We start from the raw sequence: 18,954 nt of genomic DNA on the forward strand, positions 1-18,954 counted from the left end.
ATCATAATAAAAACTGGTTTATTTTAAAAGTATTGATACAGTATTGAAATAAATAAACTATATCTAATGACTGGATGTCATTTGATCTGTGGGTTGGTGAACATATTAAAGAAGTTCATGTTGCAGTCCTTGGAGATCATGATAACTTAATATGAAGAATAATTAGCTCTATCCTCACTATAGAATATGGGGGATGAAGGATTTCAATTGGTATATTTGTTTGACTTGTAGAAGTGTCTACATAGGGGAAAGATTTTATAATTGATTTGTCAACTGAAGCCGCCTACAAGAAATTGAACTTGTTATTTGCCTCTTGACAAGTGGTTCAGAATTGGACGACTTGTTAAAGCAAATTTCAAAATTGTTGGTTACTTTGGTGATCATTTTAGTGTTTCAGTTTGTATTGCAAAGCACATATGAGGTTAAGTTTATTTGTAGTTCTTATAAATCCACTTTGAAGGACTAGTCTCCAGGATCCTAATATGAATTAGCTATGTGAAAGAAGTAATGAAAAATTGTACATAAAAGAAAGGTATGATCATACAAAGGGCAATTCTCCCCCCCCCTCCCCCCCTCTCTCTCTCTCTCTCTCTCTCTCTCTCTCTCTCTGTTCTGTATTTGTCGTGGAAAATTCTAAATTTATACACTTTTCAACCACAGGCACTCTTTGGTAAGAAACATTATAGAACAGTGTTTTGGGTTCCTAAAGAGCAAGTTTCCAATTTTGTCTAAAATGCATCACATGTTCAAATTACGTACTAAAACCATAATTGTCAATGCTTATTATGCTATTTATAATTGCATTCGTGACAAGCAATTTGTTGACAAAATGTTTCAAGAGTACGGAGACCTAAATTGGATGCTTAAATAAGTTAACCGGACTCCTTATGTTTCCCCTCAAAACATCAGCTCCCAAAATGAAGCAACACAATTTGGAGGAGCAAAAAAGACAATTGCAAATAAGTTCGAAGCAACAACGAGATTTTCCCTAATCACTTGAAACATTATTGTAAAATTCCCTAAAATCCTAACTTAATAACCCATCGTTCTAGGTCCGCGAACCTAGAGTTATAGTATAAGGCAACTTTGGCCATCTGAGTTGAGATCAGGAGTTCGGAAAACGAAATCGGCCAATTTAAATGAGTTCAAGAGGCGAGAGAAAGTCAATTTGAAAGGCATCAAAATTATATTTTGGCATGCACGAAAATCTCGATGCTAGGGGACTCAAATGCCAAGGTAAATTATACTATTGATTAAAAAATGTTTAGGAGTACCTACCCTCCGAAGCCCATCGAAAACGGCTTTCACATATGAAAGCTCAAGGTCCGGTAGATTGGGGCGGCAAGTCAGTTTGACTAATCGCCCCCACCCATAAAAGGGGTATTTTAAAAAATCTAGCCTTTAAAACCCTATTTTATTGCTTAAGTTGTTCACAAACAAATTATTTATGATATTTTAGAGGCTAACAGCTTTAGGGAAAAGAACGGTAGAGAGTTGAGCTAAATCATTGTGGATTGAAGTAAGCCAAATGGTGGATTGTGGAGTTTATTGTGAGAAAATGTAAGGAAACCATTTCTCTCCATTTTTTATGGATTATTTAGGGTGATGGTTAGCATTTATGTTGGAGAATGTTGGTATGAGTGTAAATGCATGTTGTTGAATGTTGGTTAAAACCTCCTTTTACGTTTATTGGTTTGATTGAGCATTGGTTGGTCTCATTTTATTCATTTGAGACCGACATAACCTCTCTAATATGCATGTGGGAGGCTTCACTACTCCACTAAAAGTAGTTAAAACACTCCACTAAAAGTAGTGTACACTTCAATTCCCAAAACACCCCTACCTTCTAAAACTACTAAACCTTTAAGTCATCAAAAAAGAATATCCAAAAATGTAAATTGCCAAATAACTAAACGATATTTAAATTTTCAAACAGTTAACTAAATCATGCGCTGACAAATTTAAAAAAATCAATGATCATGATTAGAAATAATAATATTAGTGGCAGAAATTCTACATTCTAAAACTAATAAACCTTTAAGTCATAAAAAAAAATTTTGCAAAATAACTAAACGAGATTTAAATTTTAAAACAGTTAACTAAATCGTAATATTCAAAAATCAAATTTGCCAAATAACTAAACAAGATTTAAATTTTCAAACAGTTAACTAAATCGTGTGCTAAATATTCAAAAATCAAAATTGCCAAATAACTAAACGAGATTTAAATTTTCAAACAGTTAACTAAATCGTGTGCTAAATATTCAAAAATCTAATTTGCCAAATAACTAAACGAGATTTAAAAATTCAAACAGTTAACTAAATCGTGTGCTAAATATTCAAAAATCAAATTTGCCAAATAACTAAACAAGATTTAAATTTTCAAACAGTTAATTAAATCGTGTGCTAAAATTTCATAACAAACAGATGAACAATACCACTACCAAAAATACAACAAAACTAGAATAAAGAATACCACTACGTTTACTAACGAATGCTTAATCCATGTGAACAAATATGCATGTGTGTCCTTACTAGTGTGTATATATATATAATAAAACCTGATTGAGTACTACTATCCTTCCGGTAGGGGTATTGAAACCAAGTGACCCGTGATGGAAGTGGTTGGATCATATGAGCATCATGAAGACCTACTATTATCATGCATTGATTAGGTTGCATATATTAGGGTTAGGCTCATGGGGCGTCCAAAATATGAGAGGCATTTGCCCCAACATATGTGGATGACCGTAGAGTTAAGGAATGATAATCCAAGAGATAGCTTGAGTGGTATGAGGAATATCATTCCTAGGTGAGAATGATATGTAGACCAAAAGGTCATTCGGCATGAGGAAAGGTATCTAGATCACATGTAGCATGAGACGTAGTTGATTGCGAATTTTCAGACCAATGGTGTTGGTGAGAGAGTTGTGACATAATCCTCAACCATGGTATAATGTAACTTAACCATCACTGCGGAGAGCCCAAAAGAATGCTTGAGTGCCGTGAGGAAGAGTGACAAAACCACCAAGATGAGGCTGGTGTTGTAAGTTAATGCGTTTCTACCATAGAGACTACATTCGTTAGAATCGATGATCATATTTGCATCATCATCATACATTATTTCATTATAATTATATTGCATATAAACGAGTGTGATTGTTGCACGACGTATGATTATGTTGACCTCAATGAGTTATGTAAAACTCATTCATTTATATGTGTTTTCTCTTAAACTCTACCGTAGGTTATGAGGACTCATTTTACTTGGAGGGTTTGCCGCCAGCCGAGTCCTACGAGGGACTGGCGGAAGATGACACAAAGATACATGGAGAATTGTGTCCCTATACGAATTGTGCTTATGAAGTCCAACCCTTATAATGTTATGGTTGGAGAAATTAGTCGCCTTGGTTGCCTTTAGTTATATTATTTGTTTATTTAATAGGTAGGGGCGTTACTTTAAATCTTAGTTTTATTTGAAAACATTTAAACTTCTATTGTTAAGCATTTACTTTCTTTAACTCATATTTTTTTATTGTGGATTAATAATTAATGTAATAACAATTGGATATTTTAATACTTAAATACTTTATTTTTCTTTATACTATTGGCTTATGCTATGTTATATTATATTGTTATGAATTGGCTGTGAACTTGGTTCTATAGTGCTATCACCCTCACGGATATTTGGGTGAGTCCAGATTCGGTTTGGTGGGGTGTGACAATTATATCCAAAATTTATTGTGAGCAACCATATATTAACTACTTATATTTATTTATTTTATATATCATTTTTATTAAAAAAAAAAATGCCCATTTTGTACATACCATACAAGATTATGTTTTCATTTTACCAAAGAAATGTGACATTTTGTACCCATCTATATAAGATTTTATTATGTATTAGCATAAAAATTTTATTTAGTGCCGAATTTGGCAAATTGACACAAAATCATTGTCATACAACCCCCTAGTAACTACTATATTTTTAATGATAAAACGAACTAGTAAACCTAAGACACATAATAGAGAAATGTGAAAGACAATACCCAAAACTCAAATTATCATTTTACTTTTATTTGATAAGTACATAATTCTACAATGTTAGTTGAAAAGTGAAACTTATTTTCCTAATTAAACAAAAAAAAAAAAAAGAAGAAGAAGAATAATGATTACAGATAGGTAAAATATTTATTTTATGCAATAAGTTATTGATTTATATAAAGTATTTGATTTTTTATTGCAACCAAATTGACCCAAATATGGGGGAAAAATACATTTATGTTTTAATTGTATCTTATTCATGTTTAATCATTTTCATATTGAAACCTTAAACTAGCATCATTATTATATTATATACCTAATATATATATATATATATGTGTGTGTGTGTGTGTGTGTGTGTGTGTATTATTTTCTTTTTTTGTATTACCCAATATTAAAAATTCATTTGATATATCTATTCACTAGCATTTTCCATGCCAAAATAACTAGCTGACAAGTGGGATTTTTTTCAAAGTTTTATATACAAGAGCCTAGATGGTATAGGAGGAAAGACAATGCGAAAATGCGCGTACTAACAACTTTGCACATATCACCTTTTTTTTTAATATATTATTATATAATTTATTTTATGTTTATGGTTGATATTCATATTGTATGCTTGTCCACATTGTTATTTTGTTACACATGTATTGAGTTTCGCTTTGTGTAATGTTAAAATATAATATAATTTTAAAAACAAAATGTTAAAGCTTAAATAAAAATAATTGCAAACATCAAGTCATTTAACATAGACACAACAAACTTGCATGTAACAAATTTAGAATAAAAAATTTGGCCACAATCTGTGCTTCTACTACTTCCTATAATGTACATTGATTTTGAATAACTATTTCATTCAATGATTCATACATACTAGTTTATATTTTATTATTTTTGAACTTTTGAACTTTTTGTAGAATTTTTTCCAACATACTTTATTATATTCTATGTAAATACGCATGATTGTATAGTGTAAACATTTGTATTATTTTAAATGATTCAGTGGTCATTCAACCATTATACAACTAAATCATATTATTGTATATAACTGATAGATAATATATCGGTACAATATTAATTTTTAACCAACTATCTATGGTATATTTACTATATTTATAGTTCGATATGATGTTTGGGGAAAAAAATGTAATGAATCTAATTTTATGTGTTGTATCTATAATTATTATATTTATATACACTCACTTTAGATGCCATCAACTATTATAATAAATCAAATGGTCGTTAATTTTATTATGTCAATATTCATCAAATATTCATCACATAGCAATATATAATTTTGAAATTAAAATTTATTTACAAATAAATAATGATTGTTGTAATAGACGTGCAAATGTAAATTTGTTTATTAATATACATAAGGTAATTTATTGAAATGCACAATGATAGGTAATTACTATTAGACTTGTGATTGCATACAAGGACATTACGAAGAACCTAACAAAATGAGATCATACATTTGAGAATAATGATGTGATTTTATATAAATAAAAGGGACACACATAGTGATATGGTGATTCGTGTGTCTCTCTTGTTCATATTTACTTGGTTAAGCAAGTGGTGATATTGTGAACCCTAACTTAAACATCTAATCAATATTAAGTCATCATTACTTAAGTTTGTATATTTATTTGTAACTCGTGGATAATGAACAATTATGTTTTTATAAAGCATACTAGTTTATAGGTTTCAATAGAATGCACAACCAATTATGTGAAGATTATAACTATAGTTTATCATGCCCTCAATTCATTTATATTTGGCTTTAGTTTTATGGGTTTTGTGCATATAGAACAAAAAAGATAAGGATATTGATTTTCATAGACTGAAAGTATCATTATGGAAATATTTTGGGCGTAACTTTCTATAATAATTCCCTATAATTTCAAATGGGTATGTTATCATTAATTGTTAATTGTTGAATACTATATAAAATCAAAGAGGAGGAACCGAGGAAGAAGAAGAAGTAACTCAGTTTAGCCAGAGGCCTTCGTCCATAGTAGAATTGAGGCTTTTTATATTTTATTATTTTTTAAAGTTTTATAAGAAACAATAATATAAATATTCAATTACCGCCTTACTCTGTCGTAACCCATACTCATTACAATTTAACATTTATCAATGAGATCTTTTGTTTGTTTTTTGTTTTCATCCACAAACTATCAAGGAGCTCATGAGAATAATAATAAGAATGAAAAAAGATGAAATCTCAAATGGTTTATTTTATATTATGCATAACAAATGGAATGCTAAAAATTAGTTGTTTTTGCTGAATATTTAAGACATCACTATTGAATTTCAACTAATTGTTTCCTCATACATAGTCAGATACTGGATTTTCATATTTGAAGCAAGTGCAAGTGAAATTCAAGATCTGTTAATTACTCCCTGTCCCTTCCCTTCAAACTGATTGCATTGGAATACTAGTATTTATAGGTTTGCATAACTAATACTATAATTCAATCGAGGTTCATAAAACAATTAGAAAAATAAATAGTCAACAAAACTCAACCAATGAGAAATAAAATAAAACCCAACCTTATTTGTTCTTAAATTGTGAGGAATAAAATAATAAGTATTGAAGACAAAATCAAACTAGGCAAGAGGGAAACGTGGTTTTCAACATTCAATACCAACAAAATCAAAATCAAAATAATAAAAACAAATGCAAGAGGGAAAGACAAGAAAGGCAATGGTTTAGAGCAGACTCTAGTTCTTGTTGCATTCAAATAATCAATCCCTTGATTGGATTTCTTCCTTTGATTTCGTCCATGGATCTTCTACGTCCTTTAAGATGGGATAGGAGAAAGGAGCTTGGGAAGCAATAGTTAAGAAATCACAAGTGCCTTTGAGAAGGTGGGATAAGGAATCTAAACCCATTTCTATTTTTAGAGGCATCAATGTAGCCCCAGTTTGAGGGTCCAAAGCCAACCCCTTATATTTTTATAGAATTTCCTCACTTTATCATCAACTAATCCATAAAATGAATTGTCAAACAAATTTGCGCTTGGTAGGTTATGGTCAAGATTAACTATGTTGTTCTTTGATGCATTTTGTGGACAATTGATCCTTCAACTTGAGAGCAGATAGGGGTCTATGGTCGAATCAGGCTTTATTATGCTCCAAAAGTTGTTGTGACAATCCAATATGAGAGAACAATGGGTAATTCCCAGAGTATGACCATCTAAAATTAATGACAGAGCCCAACGTTAATCTGAATACCTCAGTGGAAAATACAAATGAAGCACGAATTGGGGACACAAGGTCCAAGGGACAATCAGCCGATGACCATCATTTATTTCCAAATGTTGTAATGGTTTAAGAGACTAATATTGAAGGGTTTGGGAGACTAAAGACTTCATTGGCAATTGATACAAAGACATCTCTTCTCCTTGTTTGTATATTGTATCTCCCCTTAATCTTGCATATGTAAACAATCCAATTGAATGTAAGAGAGAATAATATAATTATAAAATATGATATGTACAAATTATAATTTTATATTACAATAAAAAATACATAAAAAAAAAAGCATCACGGGTAAGCCATCATGATAATATTAGCATAAGAAACTAACCCAGTACAAGTTCTTTCCACAACAACTTTTGTTTGATCAATGACATCAAAGCCCTAGGGTTTTGAACTACAATTTTCATTGTTGAATTCTCATCCAAATTGATTGATGCATCACAACCCTTTGGCGGAAAAAGAAAAAACTCCTTGAGCATCAGGGTTTAACAAATAAGAAAAACTCAAAATTTCATTAGTATCCCTTTACACCCCTTAACACTTAAACTTACCCTAAAAAAACAATGATGGAATTGCAAGTGGATTAAGGCAGAAACAATGGTTGGGTCATTTATGAATTTTGTGGTGATAACTTTTTCGACGATCTACTCCACATATCTAAACACATTTGCCATTGTAAAATCTAACTTTCAGATCACAAGTTTGATGGTTCCATTTTGTTGTTGGGTTTATTTTCTCTACCATAAAAGGTAATAAAAGGGAGGTACATCTCAAGAAGGTGATAATGGATTCAAACTTTGAGGTTTCAAAGTTTATTTTATTTAATTGTAATTGTCTTATTATCCAATATCCGACCTTTGAGTCGAATGCAATCAAATGATTCAATTTTAATGATAGTTAATTTCATTTAATGTAAATGACTAATTTCAAGTGAGATTCACCTACGGTAACCATTAAGTGGTGATTACTTTCATTTATTTTTTATTTTTGTATAGTATTCATACTAATTATATATGCACCTAATGAATTAACCAATTTAATCTAGGATGAAGAACTTATGATTTAATTTGCTAGATGAATGGTGAAAAAATTGTAAATTTGATGGATGACATTTGAATTTTCTATAGGGAGGGGTGACGAAAAATGCATACTCATCTTTTATTAAATGACTTATTAGTTATATATAATGAGTGTATTTTGGGAAATAAATGTAGCCATCTCTTCCTAGTTTGTGCTTTAATAATAGTAGTATATAGTGTAATGAATGTTTAATTAATTTGCTCAAATGCATATTAATGTTTTATATTAATTATTTTTTTAAAGTATATTTACAATGCAATTGGCAAGGTATTGAGAGTTGCAACCTTCTTGCCATACATCAGTTTTAATCTTTATGTAATTCTCATTATGTTTTGAAAAATATAATGTGTCATATTCATTGATACATATATTAGCTAATACATCAAGTGCCTATAAATTATGAAAAATTTCATTTTAGCATAGGACCAGATGGTTGTCTAGTTGACCAGCTTATTGTCGAGATGAAAAATCTCAGATTTATTGAACATCCTCATGGGTCTTGCATGAATGATGTCTACATATAAAGTAGGAATCTCCTTTTATCTCAGTGTAAATTTGAGCCATTAATATTACTTGTTATAATCAATAAGATTTTATCTCCAAAATGAGTAAATGATCTTTGGAGTTTGGACAATAAAGTGCCCATGTCTTACCAATTACATCGCATTTAAAAAATAATGCAATTAGTTTGATCTGAATAATTTATCACTAAAATGGGTAAGGATCTTTGGACAATGAAGTGCTAATGTCTTATACCTTGCATCACAGTTATATAGTTCTACGAAATTATTTATAACTATTCACTTAGAAACATATTTTATTCTACATAATAGTTATCAAATAAAATTTCAAATTTTTTTAATGAACAAAAAATAGTTTTGTAGCAAAAAGATAATGGAATCGGATACACAAAGAGCCTAGACCAAACCGCATCATGATCTGATCGTTTATGTCACGTTGTGGTAATTTTAAGTTAGCTTAGTATATTTTTAACAAGCTCGATTAAAACTCAAAATGCACAAACAAAAAATGAAAAGTCTAATGAGAGAGGAAATAATCCTCTTCTTTTGGGGCAAGAGTTTTGGTTATCTTAGTGGATTCGCTTATCAAAAGAGTAAGTGAGAGCAAGGTTGGGTTAATAAAGATTTTGAATTGGTAGTTGTATACTTGTGTATAAGGGTTGCCTCTATTATATGTATATATAAAAAAAAAAAAAAAAAAAAAATCAAATTTGTGACTTCTTCACTAAGAGGGGTTAGATTAATAAGGTTTTAAACGAATTTTTGTTTGCTACTCTCTAAAGACAATGTGTGGCATGGCTTTAGATTTGATGACTGTGATCTCTCTTGCTCTTTTAACTTAAATATAGGGCTATAACAGGGTTGGGCTTTTGCAATCCCAAGCCCAACCCTATATATTATAATATAACTCCATGTTTTAATCATAATTCAGGCGCAAGGATTATTGTCCTTGACTCTAAGCCGGCTAAGCTAAGTCCATTATCGCCTGATTGGCCCCAGACTTGGCCATGTCTCTGGCTCTATTCTTGGCCTGGCCTTAATTGACCCTTTTATTGTTTCATGTTCCTAATTCATTGAGATCAAACACCATGAACAAAATTAGGGCCATGATTAGGGACAACGTTAGGGGAAAAAATCAGGGACGGGTCGAGATAGGTCCGGCATGCAAAGAGTAATCATAGGCCCGCTTTTGGCTTTAGTCAGGGCCATAATATTTTGGCCCTAACTCGCCCTCAGGGCCAAAATCTTGAGCCCAAGCCCTATTCAGGGTTAGGGAGGGCTTAGGGCGAGTCAGGGCCAAACTTGCACCCCTACTTAAACATAGATGTCTAAGAACTGTATAAGAGATACCCGCACGGGAACAAATAAAAATTAATTTTTAACTTAGGTGTTCTTGATATTTTTTTTTCTTCACCAACCTCGAACCTTGGTTCTCAATTTAGATACATGTTGCTTCAACCATTGGGAAGCCAAAGAAGCTAATAAGCCATTAATTTTTAACGTAAGAGTTAATGTATTATATTTGTATATTTTTCATAATCCAGAATGGGCCTAATATAAAGCTTCAGTTCAAGCCCGGCCCTAATAGCCGTGGTATCAAGAAGCCCAGCTAAAACCATGAAAGGTAGTTTCTTTATTTTCGCTGAAATTTAGTTGATATTTATTATTTTAGACCTAAAATAGAAAACTGGAGCCCTCATCAATATCATATACCTATTCAGCTTATATCCCGTCGACCGCCTCTATCCCATCGGACACGGCGACACCACAAGGAAAGGCTGCAAGAAGCCAAGAAGAGAAGGGCTTCCTAATAAGATCATTAAGATATTTCCGTAATTTCGGCAACATTTAATCCCGAATCCCGAATTCAAATCTCATATTTGTTAACCTATAACGACTTTCTTCCCAAACATCAAAATCTCCTACGAAAAGCACTCTCTCCCACTGGTGAGATACTTGAGCAAGGTTGAACACGAAATCAACGCAGGCAAATTCAGCGTTCATGGCCATTGGAGCTCAGAGTTAGAGTTCATGAAACCCAAAAGTAAGGTATAACTAAACCCTAGAAGAAATAGATATTCCTTATCTTTTTTTCATGGATATTCTCGTTGGATACCACTAGCAGAAGAACTTCGGCGTTAGCCTGTGGTTCAGACTTTCCATCTTGCTGTCTGTGTTCTTAATATTTAATGGGGAAAGGAAGACCCAGGGCAGTCGAACAGGGGGTTTTAGGGCACATTTCTCCTACATCTTCTTCACCTGGGGCATTGAATATCCCACAAGCTCCTGTATTTTATCCGACAGAAGAGGAATTTAAGGACCCTCTAGAGTTTATATACAAGATCAGACCACAAGCAGAGCCTTATGGGATCTGTAGAATCGTACCACCCAAGAATTGGAAACCTCCATTTGCACTTGATGGAGAATCATTTTCCTTTCCCACCAAGACACAAGCAATTCATCAGTTGCAGGTGCGTTCTGCTGGTTGTGATCCAGATACATTTGAATTAGAATATAATCGCTTTTTGAAAGATCACTGTGGAAAGAGGTTGAAGAAGAGGGTAATTTTTGAAGGGGAGGAATTAGATTTGTGCCAATTCTTTAATGCTGTTAAACGCTATGGAGGATACGACAAGGTTGTCCAGGACAAGAAATGGGGAGAGGTTTCTAGGTTTGTGCATTCCGTTGAGAGGATTTCTGAATGCTCAAAGCATGTTCTGTGCCAGTTGTATCGGGAGCATTTATATGATTACGAGATCCATCATAGTCAGTTGAGTTGTGATAAACCTGTGAGAAAACATAAGAGAGGAATGCAAGGTAATAGGAAGACCTTACAGGGGTCGGATGTTTGCAGTTCCAAAAAGAGACGGAAGAATTCTGATGGAGAGAGAGTTAAAGCTGGGAGGCCAGAGGACAACGATGCGTTTGATCAGATTTGCGTACAGTGTAACAGTGGGTTGCACGGGGAAGTTATGCTTTTGTGTGATAGGTGTAATAAGGGCTGGCATACCTATTGTCTTTCACCACCATTAAAACGGGTACCACTGGGAAACTGGTATTGCTTAGAGTGTGTAAACTCTGATAAGGATAGCTTTGGTTTTGTACCTGGCAAACGTTTCTCACTGGAAGCTTTTAGGCGTCTGGCCGATCGATCCAAAAAGAAATGGTTTGGTTCAGCTTGTACTTCCCGCTTACAAATTGAAAAGAAGTTTTGGGAGATTGTGGAGGGAACAGTGGGTGAAGTTGAAGTTATGTATGGCAGTGACTTGGATACATCTTTGTATGGCAGTGGTTTTCCTCGTGTGAATGATCCTAGGCCAACATCCATTCCTGCGGACATATGGGATGAATATGCCGCTAGCCCATGGAATCTCAATAACTTGCCCAAATTGCAAGGTTCAATGCTTCGGGCAGTTCATCATAATATTGCGGGTGTTATGGTGCCCTGGCTGTATGTAGGGATGCTATTTTCGTCATTCTGTTGGCACTTTGAAGACCATTGCTTTTATTCAATGAATTATCTACACTGGTATGTTTTGACGCCTTACATTTTTTTTTTTTCTTCAAAATAACTGATTGTTTCTTTTGTGTTCTTGGCTACTTTGAGATTATTGTTTACTATTAAGAAAATCTGGGGATAAGCTCTCTGTGAAAAGTGGTTGAGGCTAGGTAAATTGTGACCCTCCCCAGACCATGCAGTGGTAGAAACCTCGTGCACTGGGTATGCCTTTTTTTTTGTAAATTTTTTTTTTGTATAATATCAGGAATATCTATATAGGAATATCTTTTGAAGGGATCAATAAACTGGTTTCTATAAAGTTTAAATAAAATTTCTTATTCGCTAAATAAACATTGCAAATCACAGAAAAGCCCAGAGAAAAGTTTGTGAGCTCTGTAAAAAGTATTGGGTATCAATATTTTTTTTTCTGTAATTCAGCACGGATCTTAAGCATTAAATGCCATAAATGAGAAAGTTTCTGTTTTGTTGACACATTCTTTTTTTTTTTGGTACAAAGGGGTTTTATTAAGCCGGGGGATGGGGATATTTGTTGACACATTCTCTAGAAAGTTAATAGCATATTGTTTCTTCATTGAATTTGTTACAATTAACATTTCATCTGTCCATTGGAGGCACCCTATTGTGTAGTTTGTTGTGCTGATCTTTAAACTTTTCTGTATTATGTCTAAGACTCGATTTTCCCTAGAAATTTATTTATGAGGGTGAATAGATATGTATGTCCTAGATCGCTTCTGTTAAAGACATTAGGTGGACAAAAGGAGCGTAAAATCTGTCCATAGTAGCTTGAAGATTACGCAAATTAACATTGAAAAGATTTTCAGTGGGGTGTAGGTTGAGACTAGTGAACCGGGCTTGTCTTCGCAATTGATTAAACAATTAAAAATTAAAGCAAATGAAGAAAACAGTATACAAGACACCAAGATTTTATAGTGGTTCATTTGGATGAATCTATGTCCATTCCCTTCTAGACCTGTAGAAGGACTTAACTGGTAATGCCCCTTTCAGTATAGTGGGTGGAGACATAACGCCTCTTACAAACCTCTGTCTAGGCAAGAGCACCTTTTGCAAAATCCTTGATTCTGGGCAGCAGTAGTCAATAATAAGTTATGAAGTAAACAAAAAGAAATTCAAAAACACTTACAAAATCTTTGAATGAAATGAACGCTAAGCTCTACCTTGTGATCAACACTACAACTTTCTTCACGAAGAGGGAATGGATCTCTAAATGGATTTGGATCTAAGTTATGTACCCCCAATTCTAGGGTTAGTCTTTAGAATCAATTCAAGTGAACCAGCAGTAAGTTTAGGGTTTTATAATCCAGTGGTTTAGGTTTGGAGCTGATTTGAATTGGTTTTAGGGTTTAGGAATGGGGCCTATAGATTCAGGTATGGCTTAGGATCTAGGGTTTAATGAGCTGTAAATTAAAATTCATTGCTGAACTTCAGGTTTAGGGTTTAGGAAAACAAGGGTTTATTAGAAAATTAGGTTTTCTAGGGGAGGACTAGGATTAAGGTTATGGTTGAAGGTAGAGTAGGGGATGGGGGTGATGAGTGCAAGAAAGACAGATTCGGTTGAGGGGTTAGGGAGATATAGGTGTTGGGAGTTTGTTAGGGTTTTGGGAAAGTAGGTGAGTAGCAGAATTTTAGGGTTGAGTGAAGAGATTAGGGTTAGGCTTGGAGTCGAAGGGCAGGGAAGGTAGGGGATGTTGCAGCCTAAAGGGGGATAGGTAGGGAGAATTGGGAGAACTAGGGTTTAGGGGTCGGGGAGGTGAATAAAAACCTAGGGTTTAGAGGTTAGGGAAACAATGCTGTCGCAAGGTAGAAGAGAAAGGGAAAAGAGGTGGGGCTGTAATGGGGAATAGTGTTTGGGGAATGAGAAGCGATTGGGAGAATAGAGGTAGGGGAGGTGCGGTGAGGCTGGTGCAGGGGTAGGGGAAGTTGAAATGAAGGTTGCAATGGGAACCGGTGGGTGGGGGGGCTGCGTTGAATGGAATTAGATTTTGGGATGGGGGGGGGGAGGGTTTTTAGGCAACAGGGAAATGGAAGAAGAGGGGCTGCGAATGAGAAGAAGATATAGAAGAATAGGGACCTGGGTAGGGGATATGTACTTATTCGGTAGGGAGGGAGGGAGTTGAAAAATTGCAGCAAAATCAAAGCAGCACAGCAGCAAAATCAAAGCAGCTGCAGGCTTCCTTCCTTAGGAAACCCATGAGTTCATGACTCCACTAGTTCACCTTCAATCTCAAGCATATTCATTAATCAAATCTGCCCTCTTTACAAGCTAGGGGCTATATTTACAGCCTTACATGAAGGGACTCATACTAGGATTCAACATTAGAAGGTGATTCAAACTAAGATTCTTATTCTAACAAGGATTTTGACTAACTCATCTTAGGATGATTCAAATTACAAAACATGAGTAGGAATAGTCTCCTTGTAGAACTTGAACTACAACTAAGGGGAAGCCTCTCTATATGGGACTCCTAACTTGACTAGAACTCTTCAATAACTTGACCAAAACAAAATTAAACTTCAAAACAAAAGTAGAGTTGGGATCCTACTAAGAAATTGGATCCAACAAACCCTAATTTGACTCAACTGGAACAAGCCAAAATTATCAAAATTCCCTTATTTATGTGTGTTAGAGATAATGAGAGATAATATGATGTAACACGATAGGGGGAGTTTGCCTATTGTGATTTCCTTATTGGTTAGGTTTTGGTTATTAGTGTCCTAATCTACGAGTTTCCTACTAAGCTTTAGGCTTAATTAGGTAAGAGTTAAGAGTTTTATTTGAGTTAGATTTCCTTTTGTAAGTCTATTTTTAGTTGATTATAAATATGTGCTTCCTATTATGGTAGAACATACAGATTCTATCGCCCAGTCCTCTTCTCCAATTATTCTCTGTTCTTCTTCCTCAATTTCTCCTTCTTCTTCTCTCTACGTAGTACTTGTTACAGATCTTGGGATTGTTTACAATGCGCAATTTCTTGTAGGGTGGTAGGGTGTTGGATTGTCATCCTAGGCCTTGTTTCGACCCCTGCAGTGGCCTTACATCTGGTTGACATCAGTAAGGGATGCTAGATGGCTAGAGTTATGGCACAATAGTGAGGTAGTTTTACACCTTGGAATTTGTGCCTTAAGAGTGTCATAATGACTCCTATTTATAACCAAAAGGTTGAGTTAAAATGGGTCCCAATGGGTAGAAAACGGTCGTTTTTTTGTAGGTTGACCTTGAGGATCTCCTGGTCGACCAGCTCATTCTAGCCTTTGGAATCTAGTTGTTTAGTTTTGCTCACTCGATCACCTAGAGGAATGTTACCAACTGATGGAGTAGCCCCAATCTCACAGCCAAACTTAGTCAGCAATAGACACTCTTTATTAATTTCTAATCTCATATCTGAACTCTATTACATGTGCAGGTTTGTTATAGCCTCTCACGTACATTCCTAGTTGTACTCAAAATAGAAACGGAATTTAGCTCCAATCTCACAACCAAAGTTAGCCAGCAGTAGACACTCTTTATTAATTTGTAATCTCAATCTTAATTCTATTACATGTGCAGGCTTGTATTTATAGCCTCTCACTTGGATTCCTAGTTGTGCTCAAAATAGAAATAAATGAAATTTGAAAGAGGACACTAATCTAATAAAAACTGTTTACTCTTGTCTACCAACTACCAAGTCCCTGAAAAGGATCATTTCATGAAGTTGTATTAGGGCCTGTTAAGGGCTATTCAACTAAGGTACATTACACTTGATAGACCTGAGTCACCTGACCGAATTTAAACCAAATAAGCCGTCTATTTTCGTACTTGGCCTAAACATTAAACTTATGTGCCCATAGGATAGGCTGATGACCACATAAACCTGTTGAACAAAGGCCCAACACACCTGTTTTTTTTCAAAGGGAAATAGGCCAGTTTGGTGTTGACCTGCATCAGTTGTATGTCACTTATTCTGTTTTTTTTTTTTTTTTGGGGGGGGGGGGGGCAGAACATAGCGGATTACTAGCTTTCAATAAAAAGGGCAAACCTGGTGCTTACGGCTTCGGTACAGGTAAGAGCCCCCCTCAATTTTCCTATGAAGCTTTACCCCAGCAATTTTTGCTGAGATGCTGTTTCAATGCCTTGGGCTCAGGCTACATCTGTGATCCACCACCATTATGCCAAGGACTTCCCTTTGGGTTATCAACTTTCAACAATGGAATAAAATTCTTAAGTTGGTTTTGACTATGCATGATTGAAAGAATCAACTTTCAAAAGTTAAACCTGCTGATGGTTTGTCATGGGATACTATTATGGCATGGTAAATCATCTTCAATTATGATTTTGTGTGCTATGGCCTATAGGGATTGTTGCCTTTTGATAATTATCTTAAGCTGAGCAAAAATAGAACTAGAAACTGCCGACAAAAAACACATCTATTGGGATCTCTAAACCTCACTTCTGGGTCATGTGTTACTGACAGAGCTTCTAACAACATTGAGATTATTGCCACTGTAGGATATTCACATTTATCCATCGGCCCGTCCCTTGTGTGGTTTTGACAGAACCACTGGAACAGAGCAAGCTAAGCTTTTGGTGATAGAGCTATACCAGTCAGTGATAGAGAAAGGTTTTCAAAACCACCTGGCCATCAATAAGCAGCATTCTTGTCAAGACCCAACTTGTTATTGTCGCTTATATTAGTGAATTACATCCTTTCTCATAAAGACCACTTACTTTCTGGGAAGCCAGGCTCTTATTCATTTTCTACCACACACATGCTTTCCTCTTACCTGCTAGATTACTTGTGCTCCCAGTGCTTCAAGTAGTGGTCAATATAATGCCTTGAAAAGGTCTTCAAAGTGACTGGCATTGAGCTGTCTTCAGAATAAGACCAATCACCTCCTAAAGTCATCTCGTGTAGCCATGCCCAATCCTGGAATATGTTCAGATTATTTTGGACTTATGCTTGATGTTTGGAGTTTTTTCTCCTGGTTAATCTGTGGTTGATATATATGTTGTGGTACAAGTTCCAATTTTGGGATTCTTTAAAAGGCAGGGTCTTTGCATGGATAGTGAAAAATTGTATATGTAAATGGCATTTAGCTTTTTGCACAGGAGATGCTGATAAACTAGATTTGCAGAACTTTTATATTCGAATATCCTGTATAATATTTCTTCATGTGGTAGTATCTCAACCGGTGGAAACTTTTCCTCTTGCTCATGTAGAATTTCTTAGATTTTTCTACTTTTATACCATGCATTGCTTCTGACACTTTTGTATGCCCTTAGGGGGGAGCCAAAATGCTGGTACAGTGTCCCTGGTGGTGAAGCTGATGCTTTTGAGCAGGTATTCAGTTATCTGGTTAAGGTTTAGTCTCATTGAATGCATTTCTCTCTAATGAATCATCAGTCTTTGGATATTATGTGGTTTAGGTTTATTTTATGGGTTTTTGATCTGAAAACTGTTGATGCAGTATCTAGGGTATGTTTTTTTCTTTCTCCAATCTAATTAATTCTACAGAATCTTAGGATATCTTCACACTTTTGTAATTTATTTACTTAGTATTATCGCATATAAACCAATGAAATTATGGAGGACAACTGAAGTTTAACTCGAAAACATTATTTGAGTTCAGAGGTTCATTTATGATTCTCAAAAATTGTAATCTTACTTGTTGTACTTAGATCCTGTTGTAGTAGCATCTTGGTGAGCAGTGATGTGGGGAGGAAGATTGATCATTTTCTCCCCTCTGAATTGGCCTAATAAACCTAGAGAGCTGATCCGGTTGGTCTAAGATCTTCTTCCCCCTTTTATTCTCTTCTTCATATTGTGGTCCAGTCAGTATTTTTCATGAGATGCTCATTTTTATTCTTCTTTTACCTAGTACAATGTTGTTTATGCTCTGGACCAACAACAATTTTGCATTTCATTTGATCTTCTCTTTCTAGAGTGACAGTGAAGTCGTTAACAATTGCTCGGTATTACTCAAATATTCTGTATTGAACATTTTGAAGAAGCTTATGAAGTTTTAGCGATGACCATAACTAAGTTTATGGGAAATTGACCTGTGAGTACTTCCTTTGAGAGATTTTGCTTTGACGTTGATGTGTCTCGCATACAGAGGCAGTGGTTTCTGTATTTGCATGGTGTTCCAAATGCAATGCCATTTAACTAATCTTCTGATGTGACACCAGCTTAGTTGGATTCCTAGGACCATTTTGTACCCAAGAGGCCAAGACCTTTGTCTGCTCTGAGTATCTTGGCCTGGGGACTTGGGTTCCATAATGGAATGTGACAAGAAATTGTTCTTGGTGTTTTTTGCTTTGAAAAACAGAAGAACAGGTCAAAAACCTTTTGGTAAACATGTTCCCTTTTTGGCCTTTTTTGCAGCAAAAATAGAAGTTTCTGGTAAATCAAGTGATTTACCGAACTTTTAGTAAATCATATGGTCTGAGAAGCAAGTTTTATGCAATCTGACTTGATTTTCTGTTTTCTGAAATAATAGTTGAGGTTGTGCAAGTTTCTAGTGAAAC

At 34.6% G+C, this 18,954-nt stretch overlaps 1 protein-coding gene across 2 annotated transcripts in view; it reads left to right on the forward strand.

Annotated features, from left to right (window-relative positions):
- The first annotated feature begins 10,610 nt into the window (after nt 1-10,610).
- Nucleotides 10,611-18,954, forward strand: part of LOC149030021 (transcription factor jumonji (jmjC) domain-containing protein) — a 130,127-nt gene continuing 121,783 nt past the window's right edge. For both annotated transcript variants that reach the window (XM_089142343.1, XM_089142344.1), the window contains exons 1-2: nt 10,611-12,440; nt 17,710-17,767. In XM_089142343.1, the coding sequence (XP_088998469.1) occupies nt 11,101-12,440; nt 17,710-17,767 (1,398 nt within the window). In that variant the 5' untranslated portion in view covers nt 10,611-11,100. The remainder of the gene's footprint in view (nt 12,441-17,709; nt 17,768-18,954) is intronic.

This window comes from Hakea prostrata, chromosome 1 (genome assembly GCF_041222555.1).
Source record: "Hakea prostrata isolate BN-2017 chromosome 1, UWA_Hpros_2, whole genome shotgun sequence".
Lineage (NCBI taxonomy): Eukaryota > Viridiplantae > Streptophyta > Magnoliopsida > Proteales > Proteaceae > Hakea > Hakea prostrata.